Source organism: Meles meles, chromosome 3, assembly GCF_922984935.1.
Source record: "Meles meles chromosome 3, mMelMel3.1 paternal haplotype, whole genome shotgun sequence".
NCBI lineage: Eukaryota > Metazoa > Chordata > Mammalia > Carnivora > Mustelidae > Meles > Meles meles.
The window spans coordinates 70,267,892-70,283,112 of NC_060068.1; the positions used below are offsets into that span (position 1 = coordinate 70,267,892).

Consider the following 15,221-nt stretch of genomic DNA (forward strand, 5'->3'; position numbering starts at 1 on the left):
GTCATTTTGAACTCTTAGATCCTGCCCCTTTATCTCTGTATCTCATGACTATAAAATTAAATTTTTATCTTCACACTTTATCATCCTTCATGATGAGTCATCTAGGCAAGGAATAAAGCCCACTTTTCTTGGAACTTTTTGAAATATCTTTTTTCTTGAAGTCTAGAGCATATGTACATATGTATTCCTCTCCATTCTTCAGCTACTCTATTACAGATTCCAAAATGGTATAGTCACTCTCAAGATTCATGTTACTAACATGTAAACTTTTTATTAAAACAAATACATATATCCAAAATCTCTTATTTTGAGAGATTAGATGATCAAAAAGGTTAAAGAAAGTACATTTAGCAGAAAATTACATTGTGACATTAAAACGATTTTTTTAAAGATTTTATTTATTTGACACAAAGAGAGAGATCACAAGTAAGCAGAGAGGCAGGCAGAGAGAGTGGGGAAAGCAGGCTCCCCGCTAAGCAGAGAGCCTAATGTGGGGCTTGATCCCAGCACTCCGAGATCATGACCTGAGCCGAAGGCCGAGGCTTAACCCACTGAGCTACCCAGGTACCCCAAGACTATTTTTTCTTCTAGGTAGCAAATTTTTGTTGAAATCCTATGTAACTCAAACTTTCTAAAAAGTCAACATAGGGACGCCTGGGTGGCTCAGTTGGTTAAGCAACTGCTTTAGGCTCAGGTCATGATCCCAGAGTCCTGGGATTGAGTCCCACATCCGGCTCCTTGCTCAGCGGGGAGCCTGCTTCTCTCTCTGCCTCTGCCTGCCACTCTGCCTGCTTGTGCTCTTTCTTTCTCTGACAAATAACATAAATAAATAAAATCTTAAAAAAAAAAGTCAACATAATTGAAAATTGGTTTCCCCCTCTAAAGCCTTAAATATTCAGACCTTGAAATGGCTAATTTAAAAGTAAGCAAACAAAACAACAAAACCCCTACAGCAGATCCTGCTGAATAATTGTTTAAAAATCTAAATGAACTTAATCTTTACAGAAGTTATTTTAGCTCAAAAGCTATAAAATCAATTAATTTCTACAAAAAAAGGGAGAAGTTCTTTGATTTCATGCCACCATTTTTTAGAACCTCATCTTTTTCATCAAATTTTGCCACAAACCAAATATTCAGACTTTAAAACAGACTATTTCCATTCAATAATTCACTGTTTCAGCAAATGTTCATTGAGTGTCCACTGGTCAGTCTGGATGAAGCCACATATGGGGTCTTTGGGGAACTTGAAAGCCAATAGGAGAGGCAGACTCATAAACAACCAACTCTATAAAATTAGAAGACGTCTCATAGTAAAGGTTTGTAAAAAGTTTTAGAGGATGACAATGAGGGAGGAATGAGGTTTTTTCCGAATATAACAATGAAAGCTTCGTAGAAGAAATTGGCATTTAAAGTAATTTAAGCCTTGCAGCTTGATTGGGAGCCTGCCAGCAACCAGATGGAAAGGGGGTGGGACATAATACCACAATCAGCTTTCACTGAGTACAAGATAAAAAGTAACCAATATGGTAGATTTCATTTCATATTCATCTTGATTCAGTTAACATCTACTGTTATTTTTCTTGTTCAGTCTAGAAAAAAGGTTGGTCAGAAAACAAAAACTGCATTCACCTCTAACTCTAGATAAAAGTACAATTTCAGATCATTACACATGACTGAAAATATAACACTATTAACTAAGAAATGAACTTTGCTTCAAATAAAGCAAATTGCTTTTAAGACTTAATGAATTAAATGACTATTTTTTCTCCAGCCATGAGGAAGAGACATGAACAAGGGAGATATATATGTAACAGAAGCCGCAGTACCTAGCACAAATGTCTGACAGGGAGAATGGTCAATAAATAGTGCTTCTCATTTGGCATATAGAAAATGCTCAATAAAAACTGCTTGAATTATATTTGTTTCTATGAACAGATTTACCAAATTTTTAATAACTCAGTTGTATGGAGCTATATTTAATGATGTGCCTTTTCTCAATTTCAAATTCTAATTTCAATTCCTGATTCATACCTAGTAAGTTCTAAAGTAATTATAAATGTAAGATACCTAATGTAAGATGTATAAATGTGTGATGCCTGCCCTTATGCTAGGAGTTAAAACTCGAAGTTACTCTAAAACTCAATACTGAACTATTGCAACATCATCATTACATTTGGGGCTGTTTCAAGAAGTAAAGGAAAGAAAATTAAAATGGTCAATGTTTACGGAGTATTTGCTTTCCATGCATATATTACATATTAAATCTCTTTAATTCTGAAAACTAATGTCGAATTACAGTGTCCACAAAACAATACTGGCTTTATTCTCTTGTCAGTGCACCGTGATTGATGTAAGCACTGGAAAAGAGCATCTCTTTGCCTACTACTATCAAAAGAGTTTTCCATCTCACCTAAGGTTAAAAATAATGTTATTTTAATAGAAATGGCCTTGTTCCCATTACAAATTATTGTCAAGTTATGAAAAATGTAATCATTACAATACATTATTATATTTAAGTATAAAAGCTCTGAGCTGCAATCTTTGTCATTGAGTGGCATATTTTAAACGAAGAGTAATATCCCAGGTCTCTTTAGAAAGCTTAATGCTTAAAAACAATTTTATCTAACTATGCACAATGAGAAAAAAGCATTATAAAATACATTCTGAGTATGCTATGAGGAATATGAACATAATACAGAATTAAATTTAGAGCAATTAAGAGTAGATTTTGAAGATATTTTCTTAAATGCTTTAATACAGTCAGCACCATTTCAGTTTGCAGTTTTAATGAGAAGCTATATGTGCTGACTTTTTTGACAGGTATTATTAAATAAGTATGCATTATCCAGAAGCCTATTTGGTTACACAAAAGTTGAGGAGTAACTAAAAGTAAACACAAATAGTAGCTTTAATGATATTTCTGTGCTGAAATGTACTTTGATGGTGAGTGTTGTAACGTACTAAATTCTGAGGTTGAGTACAACAGAAACCATACTGTATTGAGACATTCCACCTACAGTTTGTGGTCATGAAAGTCTGATTAAAAGTGGTTTTAGATATATGAAAGTATTTTGGGCCAGTGCCTTCTGTATTGAACCTACTCTTACACTGTTTCACTAAATAAAATACCAATGTGCAAATATATCTGGGTAACTAAATTGCATCTAAAATAAATATTAAAAGACATTTTATATAAATCTATGTAATTATTATGATTCTTTATCTATTCCAAAGAGGTAGTCTTTATTTAACTCATTATTAATACCAATCATAACTCATCTGAATAAACTAGAATAAAAAAGCTTCTAAAGTAGTGTGATAATCAGATATGAAAATAAAACACTAGGTATATTTAGTAGAAGTACCTTAGAAAGACAATCAATAATCGTAAAACAAAAGGTGAGACATTGGCAATTATTACAAAGAAAAATTGTCCCAATTTGAAATGTAAATATGTATCTGAGTGGAGATTGAGTAGCTGATGTGGGCCGATAAATACCATATTTTCCAAAGAATGATCAGAGGAGATTCCATATTTCTGCTTTATCTTTGTATTAGGAATAATGAGATCCTCAAATAGCCTTAGTAGACTCTTCATAGCCACCAACATTGACATATTTTGTAAGTCCTTTTTCTGTACATCGGCCAGGTGAGGGATGGGAACTAGGTTTATTGAGCTTCAGTGTTAAGTGGTATGCTCACTACTATACACTGGTTTTATTTTGTGCAGTCTTCACAGCAACACTAAGAATAGGCGTTCTCTCTATTTTACAGATGAAAAATCAAACTCAGAGAAAAATCCAACTAAAGAACTTAAGTGAATTTCTCATGACTAGCATATAACAGCTTCAGCATTCAAATCTGGGATCCTCTTAACCAGGCCCCGTGTTCTTCCCTTTCTACCATCCTGCCTTTAATGCAAATGTGATAAAGCAATATAATCATTATTGAGCATAGATTTATCTTTTTAAAATTCTACTCATGATTTGATTTAAAAAAACGTCATGGGAAAAGCTTTCACATAATTTTAGATAATATAGATCAATTTGATATTTCTAGAAACTTCACTTAATAGTTTTCCCTATTTAATTTTTATACTACAGATCTTTGCCTTGTGCCCATATGTGTCTTCTGGTCCAAGCACTGGGCATACACTGTGAGCAAAATAAAAATGGCATATGGTCTTGTGAAACATGCACTGTAGAGGAAGAGACAGACATCAAATGATCACACACAAAAATATACAAATTATGAAATGTGAGAAGTGCTATTAGGGAAAAATAAAGGGTGATAGGCAAAACAGTATTAACAAAGTGTGGAGGATTGAGGAGATCAAGAGATCAGGTTTTTCTGTCTGTTCACCCACAGTTCCTGTCAATATGTTTATATTTAGGTTTGTGGGATGGGGTAGGATTCAAAGTTCACTCTGAGGTCTCTAGTTTGGGTAACTGAGTTTATTGTGAGATGGCCAAGCCAGGAGTGGGAGTAGCTTCAAGGATGAAGATGATGAGTTTAAGCTGTGGAGGTTTAAGAGATTCCTAGGACATTCAGATAGATGTAGGACTGGAGGACATCCTTTGGGTGTCCCAAGACCAAAAAAAAAAAAAAAAAAATTGAGGAGTGGGAAACTAGATTTGGGGATTACACACAAATAAGTATTAGCTAAAACAGGGCTGGCCTCTGCAAGATGGGTTAGATTTGAAGGTGAGAAAAAAAAAATTAAGTTGTCCATTTAAAAATCAACTAAAGGGGCGCCTGGATGGCTCAGTGGGTTAAGCCTCTGCCTTCGGCTCAGGTCATGGTCTCAGGGTCCTGGGATAGAGCCCCACATCAGGCTCTCTGCTCAGCAGAAAGCCTGCTTCTCCCTCTCTCTCTCTCTCTCTGCCTGCCTCTCTGCCTACTTGTGATCTCTCTCTGTCAAATAAATAAATAAAATCTTTAAAAATAAATAAATAATAAAAATCAACTAAATTAAGTTAGTCAGCATTTCCCAGAGTATATGCCTCAACAAACCTAGCTTTGAAAAATGATAGTAAATGCTCCTCTAAATAAATAAATAAGCAAAGAAACAAACATTCTGTCAGGAAATGGTTTGGGTGGCAGGTTAAACAAAATTTAAAAGTTTTTCCATCCTTTAATATATCAATGTGCCCTCATTTCCCAAATGTATTAAGCTACTGAACTTTTTGTCCTGAAGAGTATTTTATAGAAATGATATTCCAGAGAACACCTGCTGGAAAATGCTGGGCCATTTAAAGGCTTACAGTTAACAATGTCCATGGTTTTTGGTGGACAAACTAGAATGTAATCAAGAAAGGAATGAAATTGGGAATAGTGAAATTTTATTTGCATTTGGTACCCTTGCCAGATAGGAAGTATTTAAAGTCAGAGCTGTTGGAGACGGCTCATCAGGAGAAAGGCAGTGGGAAGAGCGAATTTTAAAGATTGGGGATGAATTGAGGAGGGAATGATTTCAGACAGGGAGATCATCTAGGACAGGAAACTGATAAGGACGGGAATGATAGGGCCGCCTGGGAAATAGACAAGAAAGTGTGAACCTGAGAAACATTTCAAGGGAAGGAATTATGCGACTTGGTAATAGATTAGATTAAAAGAAAAAAAAGGAAAAGATAATAATACATTTTCTGGCCTGAGAAGGGAGGAAAGATACACAAAAGATTGAAAACAGAACTCTGACGGTATTATGACAAAAGTACTTCCCAACTTTCTGCTGCATTTCTAGAAAACATAATACAGAACTGTCTGAAAGCAGTCTTATCCCTTCGAGTGTTTTCAGTTAAACTAAACAAATTTTTAAAAAGTTTTGGACACACACACAAAGAATTTCTGAACGCGCATCGAAAATGCTATGCATGTCCAGTCTTCACGTGGTCAAAAAATGAGCTCCAAACTTATAATTGGGAAAGATGTTAACCATGCTGAAATTAATTTTCTCAAATCTTAAATTGCTCCAAAAACATGAATAGTTCTCTGGTCACCTTCATTAAAATGCCCTACATTAAATCTGGCATTTACAGTTTCACATTCAGCAACAAGCTGGAAATCACACTTTTCAAATTCTAAGCAGAAATTAGTTTTAGATTTATTTGCTTTCTTTCCAAATGTGTTAGTGCCCAAGGGCTCTGACAACGACACACTTTGTTTCACAAAGGAAAAAAAGTAGTACTGTTAAAAAAAAAAAAAAAAAAAAAGCGTTTTCTTTTCCTTAAAAAAAAAAAAAACTGCCTGTTTTTTTTTTTCCAGGTGACATTTACAAAGAGGAAATTTGGGTTGATGAAGAAGGCTTACGAGCTGAGCGTGCTCTGTGACTGTGAGATCGCTCTGATCATCTTCAACAGCACCAACAAGCTGTTCCAGTACGCGAGCACCGATATGGACAAGGTGTTGCTCAAGTACACGGAGTACAATGAGCCGCACGAGAGCCGGACAAACTCAGACATCGTGGAGGTGAGAGCGCATGCGTGATTGGCAAACCCCACCCCCACCCCCCAGCTGAGTGGTGTGTTGGTTTGACCTCCCCCATCCACGCGCACACGAGCACGCACACATTCCGGTTCCTTTTCCTAAGGTGTTCCTATCCCCCACGGATGTCCCCCTGGTTATCGCCCCAACATTCCCCCCCCGCCTTTCTATTCCTGCAAAAGGCAAGTTAGAGCCATATGGTGATGGAACAATTTAGATATCTGGTCCTTGCTAGAAATCAGGCACCACTATCAACGTATTGACCTCCTCCTCCAGACGGCAGTATCAGGAACAAGACTTGGGAATTGTGGCCAACACAGGGCTTTACTTACTTTTGGTGATTTCTTTTAGGTATAGACTAGTGTCACAGCATCGTCAAAGAAAAAAATATTTAAAAACGAACTCACCCCAGCCTTATACTTCAATTTCTCACTTTGTCTCTTCTTTCTAATTCATTCTTCCTAATGCATTCTTACTGAAAGGGTAAAGACAATTATTCTGCTAGAAATGTTTTCCCCCCAATTATATCATTTAGTGTAGCATTGTTAATATACACAGAATCAGAAATCTGATGAAAATGAATTTCTAAATGTTAGCTTGGTGTTTTATCAAAGTTAGATTTAAAACGTTTTATTGTGTCAGAAATAAATAAGCATCACATTAAAACAAAAAAATGTTTTTGATTCATTAGCATAAGTAGCATTGCCATACAGTTTTAAACACTTCCTGCACATATCCTATTTAAATGTTATTGCCTTATACTACCCTTCATAAACAGTGAATACTGAATCAAAAAAGACGTTCAATGAGGACTGTCCCTATCTGTCTGTTTCCCTCACTTGTCTGTCTCCTCATGATTACCTGGATGGTGATTATGATTGCTTTCCCAGAGTTAAAAGAAAAGTAATAAATTTTTCAAAAGTATGTATTCAGGGCCAGTTTACCAGAGTATAGGTTATTTTTGTCATTACTTTTAGACTGTTCCATATTATGAAAAAAATCTAGCACTAATCTTGACCAGATTAATCAACCTCTCACTTTCATCTTCTTTTTACCTGTTATAATTTCCTAAGACTGATTCTCGTGTCTCTGCCTTTATTTGGAAGTTTTTTAAAAGTATTGAGCTGGGGCACCTGGGTGGCTCAGTTGGTTAAGCATTCGTCTCTTGATCTCCTCAGCTCAGGTCTTGATCTCAAACCCCACTTTGCACTTCACACAGGGTATAGAGCCTACTTAAAAAACAAATAAAATAAAACAATGAAAGTATTGAACTGATTGCCTTTTTTTTTTTTTTGCAAATAATTTCAGAAAACAAAAGTGAATAAGCTTAATGTGGTGTATGTATAAAATACTTGCAGATTTGCATTACTGAATGTCACTTTAGTTTTTCATTGACATGATTTTAATTGTGTTCCTTGATGTTGAAATTTAAGGCCATTTATAAAACTTCCCTGAAAACTTCCCTGAAAAATATTTCAGAAAAAATTTTATACATGTTTACATATAACTGTGAAAATTCATAAACACGAATATGAACAGAACTGGTCAACATCAAATCTCATAGGTACTTCTGTGTGTGTGTTTGTGTCTGTGAGTTGTGTGCCTGTGCACTCACACACATTTAACATAAGTTTCAAACACAAAACAACTCTATACTCAAGACTCCATCTCATTACCGAAACATTACAACAGACACTTCAGGGTATCAGAGTTGAGCTAGAATTTGTCATTAGAACTAAACTGCTCTAGTCCTTAACATGAGGTAAAATGCAGTAGAACCATAGTAAAGTATTTGAAAAATGTGCTGACTTTTTAAACTTCGCTTTCTTAAAGAAGCTTAAAAATCTAGAAAATTCATTTTTCTGAGCGCTTTAGTCAGGAATATACTGTATGATTTAACAGAGACCTTCACATTCTCAGGACTTTCATAATCTTGGACAGATGGGTATCTGAGCCAGACTTCTTTAAAGGCCATGAGAAGAGCACTGCGTTCCAAGTCAGAGGGCTTGCATTTGAAACCTTGTCTTGTACACTCTTACTGTGTGACAAGTTAGCTACTCTTCTGGGCTGAAGTGTCCTCATCTTTAAAATGAAGGCATTGAGTTTGAAAGTCCTTTGCAACACAATTCTTTAAAAAGCAATACTTTCAAAAGAGAGTAAAGCAGCAGCTCCATTATCTTGCACTTAATTCACTAAAGCTCTGAATCTCTCAAAAAGACAATCTGGGGCTCCTGGACCAAACCTAGGGATGGCTTGATTCTTTGGATGAACAGAACATGTTGTAAATCAGTGCTGCTCAACTACCTGAATCACACATTCTTCATCTATTTCGCTTTCCATTTTAGTAATTACAGAGATAAATGAGGAAGAAGTAAGAGGGATCCCTAAGCCTAATAAAATTTACATCACTGGGGCACCTGGGTGGCCCAGTGGGTTAAAGCCTCTGCCTTTTGCTCAGGTCATGATCCCACAGTCCAGGGATCGAGCCCCACATCGGGCTCTCTGCTCAGCAGGGAGCCTGTTTCCTCCTCTCTCTCTGCTTGCCTCTCTGACTACTTGTGATCTCTGTCTGTCCAATAAGTAAATAAAATCTTTAAAAAAAAAAAAAATTCACATCACCCCCCATGTAGAGTATTTTTCTAAGTGCAGCTCATTGAAATCACTGTTCTTGAAATACTTGGTGGAGAAGAGAGAATATCTGGATGGAAAACTGCATTTGTAAGTTTCCCAAGTAATTCTTTCATATGCTAAGTTTGAAAACCTCTGCAGCCCTGAGACATAATTTGTGTTGAGGTGTCTGACTGATTCAGTCGGTTAAGCATCCGACTCTTGATCTCAACTCAGGTCATGATTTCAGGGTTGTAAGACCAAGCCATCAGGCTTTAGGCTGGGCGTGAAGCCTGCCTGATTCTCTCTCCCTCTCCCTCTGCCCCTCCCCTCCAAAAAAAAAAAAAAAGATATAAATTGTTTTGGAGGCTAAGAAACTGGGATACATAAGGGATTTGAGGAATCCATCCTTAGAATGAATCTAAAACAAAGTTGAGAGTTAAGGTAGTTTACTACTCCCGGGTAAAATTTTAAATCCTATTTATTTTAATTTAATGGAATACTTCTAACTGGGTAAGTTTAATGAGGAGCATAATATGTTTCATGAAGGGTCATTAGTTTTATATTTCCCACTTGGACCATTATCCCTCTCCCTTAACCTTCCAAAAACAGTTTACTCACAAGAAAAAAAGATTGGCACAGAGAGAGAAATAATGTGATTCCCAGCATTTAGACCAAAATACAAATTTCTGGGCCATACTAGAGTAGTGTTACAGGGTCATAGGAAATTGTGCAGCGCGTGGGTGTTGAAAAAGATTCCTTCTTTTAGCAAAAAAGCTCTGCGTAATTATCATGTCTTTGCTTGATAATTAGCACTACTGTTACAATGGCACAAAGACAAAGACTTAATAGACAGACTGAGATAGGTTTTTTTATTATTATATTATAATGCAGCTTGAATATCTGTTTAGATACAATATATAAATATGCCAGATTTAGTAAATGTGTTAAATTTTTAATCCATTGCTTTAAAAAAACAAAAACAGTTACTGTATTAAAAGCGCTTCCTTTAAAGAAAGTCCATTTTATTTTACTATATGACAAGTAGACTGGATATTTACTCAAAATGCTGGCTTATAAGGCTGTTGAAATTAAGTAGGGATTCTGATGATATTAAGGGAACTCTCCCCTTCATCTCCTCCCACTGTCTTAGCTCCACTCCTGGTTCCCTTCTGCCATTCTACCCTACAGTTGATGTTGGGCTCTATTCCTGAAAGATGTGGTGTTGAGCAATTCAAGATGACCTGAAGAATGCAAGGCCCACAGGACACGCTTTCGGGCCATCCTTCTCTTAACAATGATTTAGCAAGTATCAGCTTACAGTCAGCACTGTACCAGGGATTCTGAAACAGTAGAAGACAGGCATTCTTGTTAAGGATATAGAACGTATATAAACAGCAGCATGGGAACAGTTGGAGGACTAAGGAGCCCTCATTAATGTAATACAAGCAACTCAAAGGAAGACATAAGCTAAACAATGGATCAAAAGTCATTCAAACGAGTCATTGATCACCAGATCATTGCAGGTCGTCCTTGGAGTGACAGAAGTCCCAGACAGGTTACCTCTGTATCAAACACATTTTCTTTTCTTTTTTTAAATATTTTATTTATTTATTTGACAGAGAGAGAGATCACAAGTAAGCAGAGAGGCAGGCAGAGAGAGAGAGAGAGGGAGAAACAGGCTTCCTGCTGAGCAGAAAGTCCGATGTGGGGCTCCATCCCAGGACCCTGAGATCATGACCTGAGCCGAAGGCAGAGGCTTTAACCCACTGAGCCACCCAGGTGCCCCTCAAACACATTTTCTAACCAAAAACCCATAAGAGAGTGCCGCTTAACACCTGGCCAGGAGGGAGGCTGTCACCCCTCAGTGATTCAGTCAGTGACTAAGTATGGAAGGGGATTAGAACACAGGGCCCTCTGTTGCTCCCTAGGAAATCAAAAAAGATGGACATAACCCCTGCAAAAGAAATCTTTGATTTACAGTTGTCTCAGCGAAGGATTACTGTTTTGTTTTGTTTTTTTAGATGCACAAATTAGCAAGAAGAGAGAAAGAGAGAGAGAGAGTGTGTGTGTGTGTGTGTGTGTGTGTAAGAGAGAAAGGGAGAAAGGAAGATAGGAGAAAAAGAGATGATATTTATATGAAATTGTATTTTCCATCATCTGAATCTTGTTTGGGTTTAAAGAATTCTAAGAACAGTTGTTCCACCAAAATGTTTCCTTGCATGGTAATAATTAAGGCCTGAATTAGAACTGGAAATAGCTTATAAATTTTATTGTTTCACAATGCTCCTAGAGGTTATCAATAAGCTAACTACTTTTGCGTAGTTTGGTGAAAATTGAGGTGTATAATTTTTGTTGAAACCAAATGCAGCAAATAGTGGAAATGGACTTTTTTTTATAAACCATGTATTATCAAATTTGGAAATAGATGTAAATATGAAAATCTGTTTATTTTACTTGAGCTTTCATTGTATCTAAACTAATTGAGTAGGTTCCAATTTTATACTCTTTATTACAAAATATGGATATATAAGGGATGCCTGAGTGGCTCAGTCAGTTGAGCTTCTGACTCCTGTTCTCAGCTAGGGTCTTGATCTCGGGGTTATAAGTTGGGGCCTCACATTGGCCTCCACACTGTGCATGAGGCCTGCTTAAAAAAAAAATATGGGGGGGGGAGATAAAATTATTTGTATGTGTGCTTTATAGATGTATATTACATATCGGTTTTTTTTTTTTTTTTTTTGCAATGAAGTAACGTGGCTCTTTCCATGGCTTTTTTTTTTTTTCTTCAAGTTTTTATTTAAATTCCAGTTCGTTAACATATAGTGTAATACTAGTTTCAGGAGTAGAATTTAGTGATTCGTCACTTACGTACAACATCCGGTCCTCCTCATAACAGGTGCTCTTCTTGATATGCATCATGGGTACTTAAGTGTAAAAGCGCATTCATTTATTTGTCCGGTTATTTGTTGTATTTTTATTTCCTTATGCATTCAGTGAACAAAGATTGGTTGAATTCCTGCCATGTGGTATGTGCCTTGGAATGCCTAGAGATACAAACATAAACAAGGCCCTCAAGGACTCTTGGTCCTTAAGATTGCTCGCAAGGCCATGCATGTTCTGGCCCCTGTTTTTATCTTCTTCTCCAGCCTCCCCCTTTGCTATTTCCCTCCCCCTACCACTGCCATCCTATATTTGAGCCACCAAAACATGTTTATTTTCCTCAGCTTCTCCAAACCTGATCTGTTTTGTCTTTAACACCCCTGACTAGGCCTTTGCTTGGCTTTTATTTTTCCTTCATTCAAGGCAGGTCCCAATTTATACTTTTGGAAAGCCATCCTTGAACTGTCCTGTTTACCTTGTGGTAGCGTTTTTTCCTGTATTAGAGTTAGAACTATGTTTTCTCCATCAAAGCACCATATTATGGGGCACCTGCATAGCTCAAGGGGTTAAGCCTCTGCCTAAGGCTAGGGTCATGATCTCAAGGTCCTGGGATAGAGCCTGCTTCCCCCTCTCTATCTCTCTGCCTGCCTCTCTGCCTACTTGTGATATCTGTCTGTTAAATAAATAAATAAAGCCTTAAAAAAAAAAAAAAGGTACCATATTATCTGGTTCCTGTTCCACAGTAGATTTTAAACTCCTGAAGGGAAGGGACTGTGTACATTTTGTTTACCATTATATCACTAGAACTTCATGTGTGGCCTAGAGACTATCAGGCCCTCAGAATATATTTGCAGAATAAATAAACAGGGGGAGACAGTTTAATAAAACAGTTAATAACAGTGTATGTCCATGTGATTATCATATAGCATAATATTACAAACCTAAAATATGAAAAATGCTTTTATAGCTCCAATGAAACTTCATTAAAATTTGGCAAATTTTACCAAAGCACAATCCAGAAACTAAATCCAGATCTATGCTAATACAGTGACCACTAGCCGTATATGACAATTCACATTTAAATGAATTGAAACTAGAAAAGATGTCCAGTCCAGTTCCCCACTTGCACTAGCCACATTTCAAGGTCTCAGTAACCCCATGCAACTAGTGACTGGCAGATAAGACAGGGAAGATATAACATGCATTGATTGTCGCAGAAAGTTCCATGCAACAGAGCTGGTCTAGATTGAAATGTGAAAAGAGAGGCATTTTAAACTAATTGCATTCTCAAGTTAACACCAAAATTAGTTCTTCAATATAAAATTTGAGGAGTGCATTTTAGAAATAAAGAACTGTGTAACCATGAGATTTTAGAATCCAGAGCATAAATGTTCATTATGAGAGACACCAATTTGGGGCTAAACACTCAGTGTAAAACTAAAAACATATTTTACCCCTAAACCAATAACCACAGAGTCAATCGGTAGACTTACTACCTGGTCAAAAAGCACTTGCAAATTGTCCAGCCTGACAGGGAGCTAGGCAATGTGTGCTGTTTTTTTAAATGTGAAGCTTGTGAACGGAAAGGAGGTAGACCTTTCTTGTTACTATTTTAAATTTACTTGAGGCAACATGAACCAGTATTTAACTTTATAATTAGTAATTTCATTTCTTCAGAAAAGCAGGTTTTTTCTTTATGAAGGAACTTAGAAAAATAATATTCTTGAAGTCCATTAAAAATTTTTCTTAGGGTACTATAAAATATAATTAAAATAGTTCTTACTGCAGGTAGCTCAGTAGCTCTATCCTGTCCTCTGTTAAACCAAGTATATAATTGCTTTTCAATAGATAGCAGTGAAAAAATGAAGAAAGGATTAGTATATTCCATAAAAGATTTAAACCTTCGGTGTCGAGGCTTCCAAGAAAAAGGGGAAAAAATGATATTGTGAAAGCAATGTTTTGCAAATTTCTACTAAATTGTAATGTTCATTTTTGTTTATATCTCTTTAGAAGACTTTTACTAGTACCTATAAATCACATTTATCTTTATTCCCCAAAGTCTAAGAGAAGAGATGGGCCTAAAAGTATATTCACATTTGTCATGACTACCAAGTGGGTTTTTATATATCAAATTTGATATATAAAAATGTGTTTCTTTTAAAACAAGATTTTTGCTTAATTTACATGTGTTTTGTGAACATGAAAAGCTGCTTCACATCTCATTTATTAAGAACATCATTGCTGAACAAATAAAGTGCGTGTTAGATTGCTCAAGTTGTATGCACAAGGCAATAAAACTGAATTTCCTCTCATCTGTTATTGCACAGCACTAATGGTGTATGGGCATTGGTACTAACAGTGGGCAGAAAATTATTTAATAGTAGAAAAGATAGTAGGTTTCAAAATACAGCCTTTTTCTCACTAATGTAACCTCTTTGTCATTACTAATCACCAGCACTTTATCATCAGTATTTCACATGATCTTTCTTGAACTGGAACAAACCAAAGTTCTCATGTTTTGGAGCCCCCCCCAGCCCCCACCCAGTATCTGAAAGTGAAAGGGGAATAATATTTAGCCTGGATTCTTTTTTTTTAAAGATTTTATTTATTTATTTGACAGAGATCACAAGCAGGCAGAGAGGCAGGCAGAGAGTGAAGAGGAAGCAGGCTCCCCGCTGAGCAGAGAGCCCGATGCGGGGCTCGATCCCAGGACCCTGAGATCACCACCTGAGCCGAAGGCAGAGGCCTTAACCCTCTGAGCCACCCAGGCGCTTCTGGATTTTTTTTTTTAAATTTAAAGATTTTATTTATTTATTTGACAGACAGAGATCACAAGTAGGTAGAGAGGGAGAGGAACAGAAGCAGGCTTCCAGCTGAGCAGAGAGCCAGATTCGGGACTTGATCCCAGGACCCTGGGATCATGACCTGAGCCGAAGGCAGAGGCTTTAACCCACTGAGCCACCCAGGCGCCCCAAGCCTGGATCTTTATAGTCAATTTTTAGTGATATGTACAGGTTTCATGGCATGTGGAATTTGATGTTGGACAACATATTTGAACCATAATTGGTTAACACCTCAGTAAAGGTAGCATTGTCTGGCCTTAAAAGTATCAAATCAGGTATCAAAGAACAGAACATCCTTACTTCCTCAGGATTGGCTATTGAATATATCACCACGGAATACTCAAAAGTGAAGTTTTAGGAACAATTCCAGAGTCCTGCCTGCAGTCGGAATACAAGATGATAAGT

General features: G+C 36.7%; 1 protein-coding gene across 11 annotated transcripts in view; it reads left to right on the plus strand.

Moving 5' to 3' along the window:
- The window catches only part of MEF2C (myocyte enhancer factor 2C), a 160,954-nt gene that overhangs the window by 71,942 nt on the left and 73,791 nt on the right, over positions 1-15,221 (plus strand). For all 11 annotated transcript variants that reach the window (XM_046000028.1, XM_046000024.1, XM_046000022.1 and 8 more), the window contains exon 3: positions 6,265-6,468. In XM_046000028.1, coding sequence (XP_045855984.1) covers positions 6,265-6,468 — 204 coding nt within the window. The remainder of the gene's footprint in view (positions 1-6,264; positions 6,469-15,221) is intronic.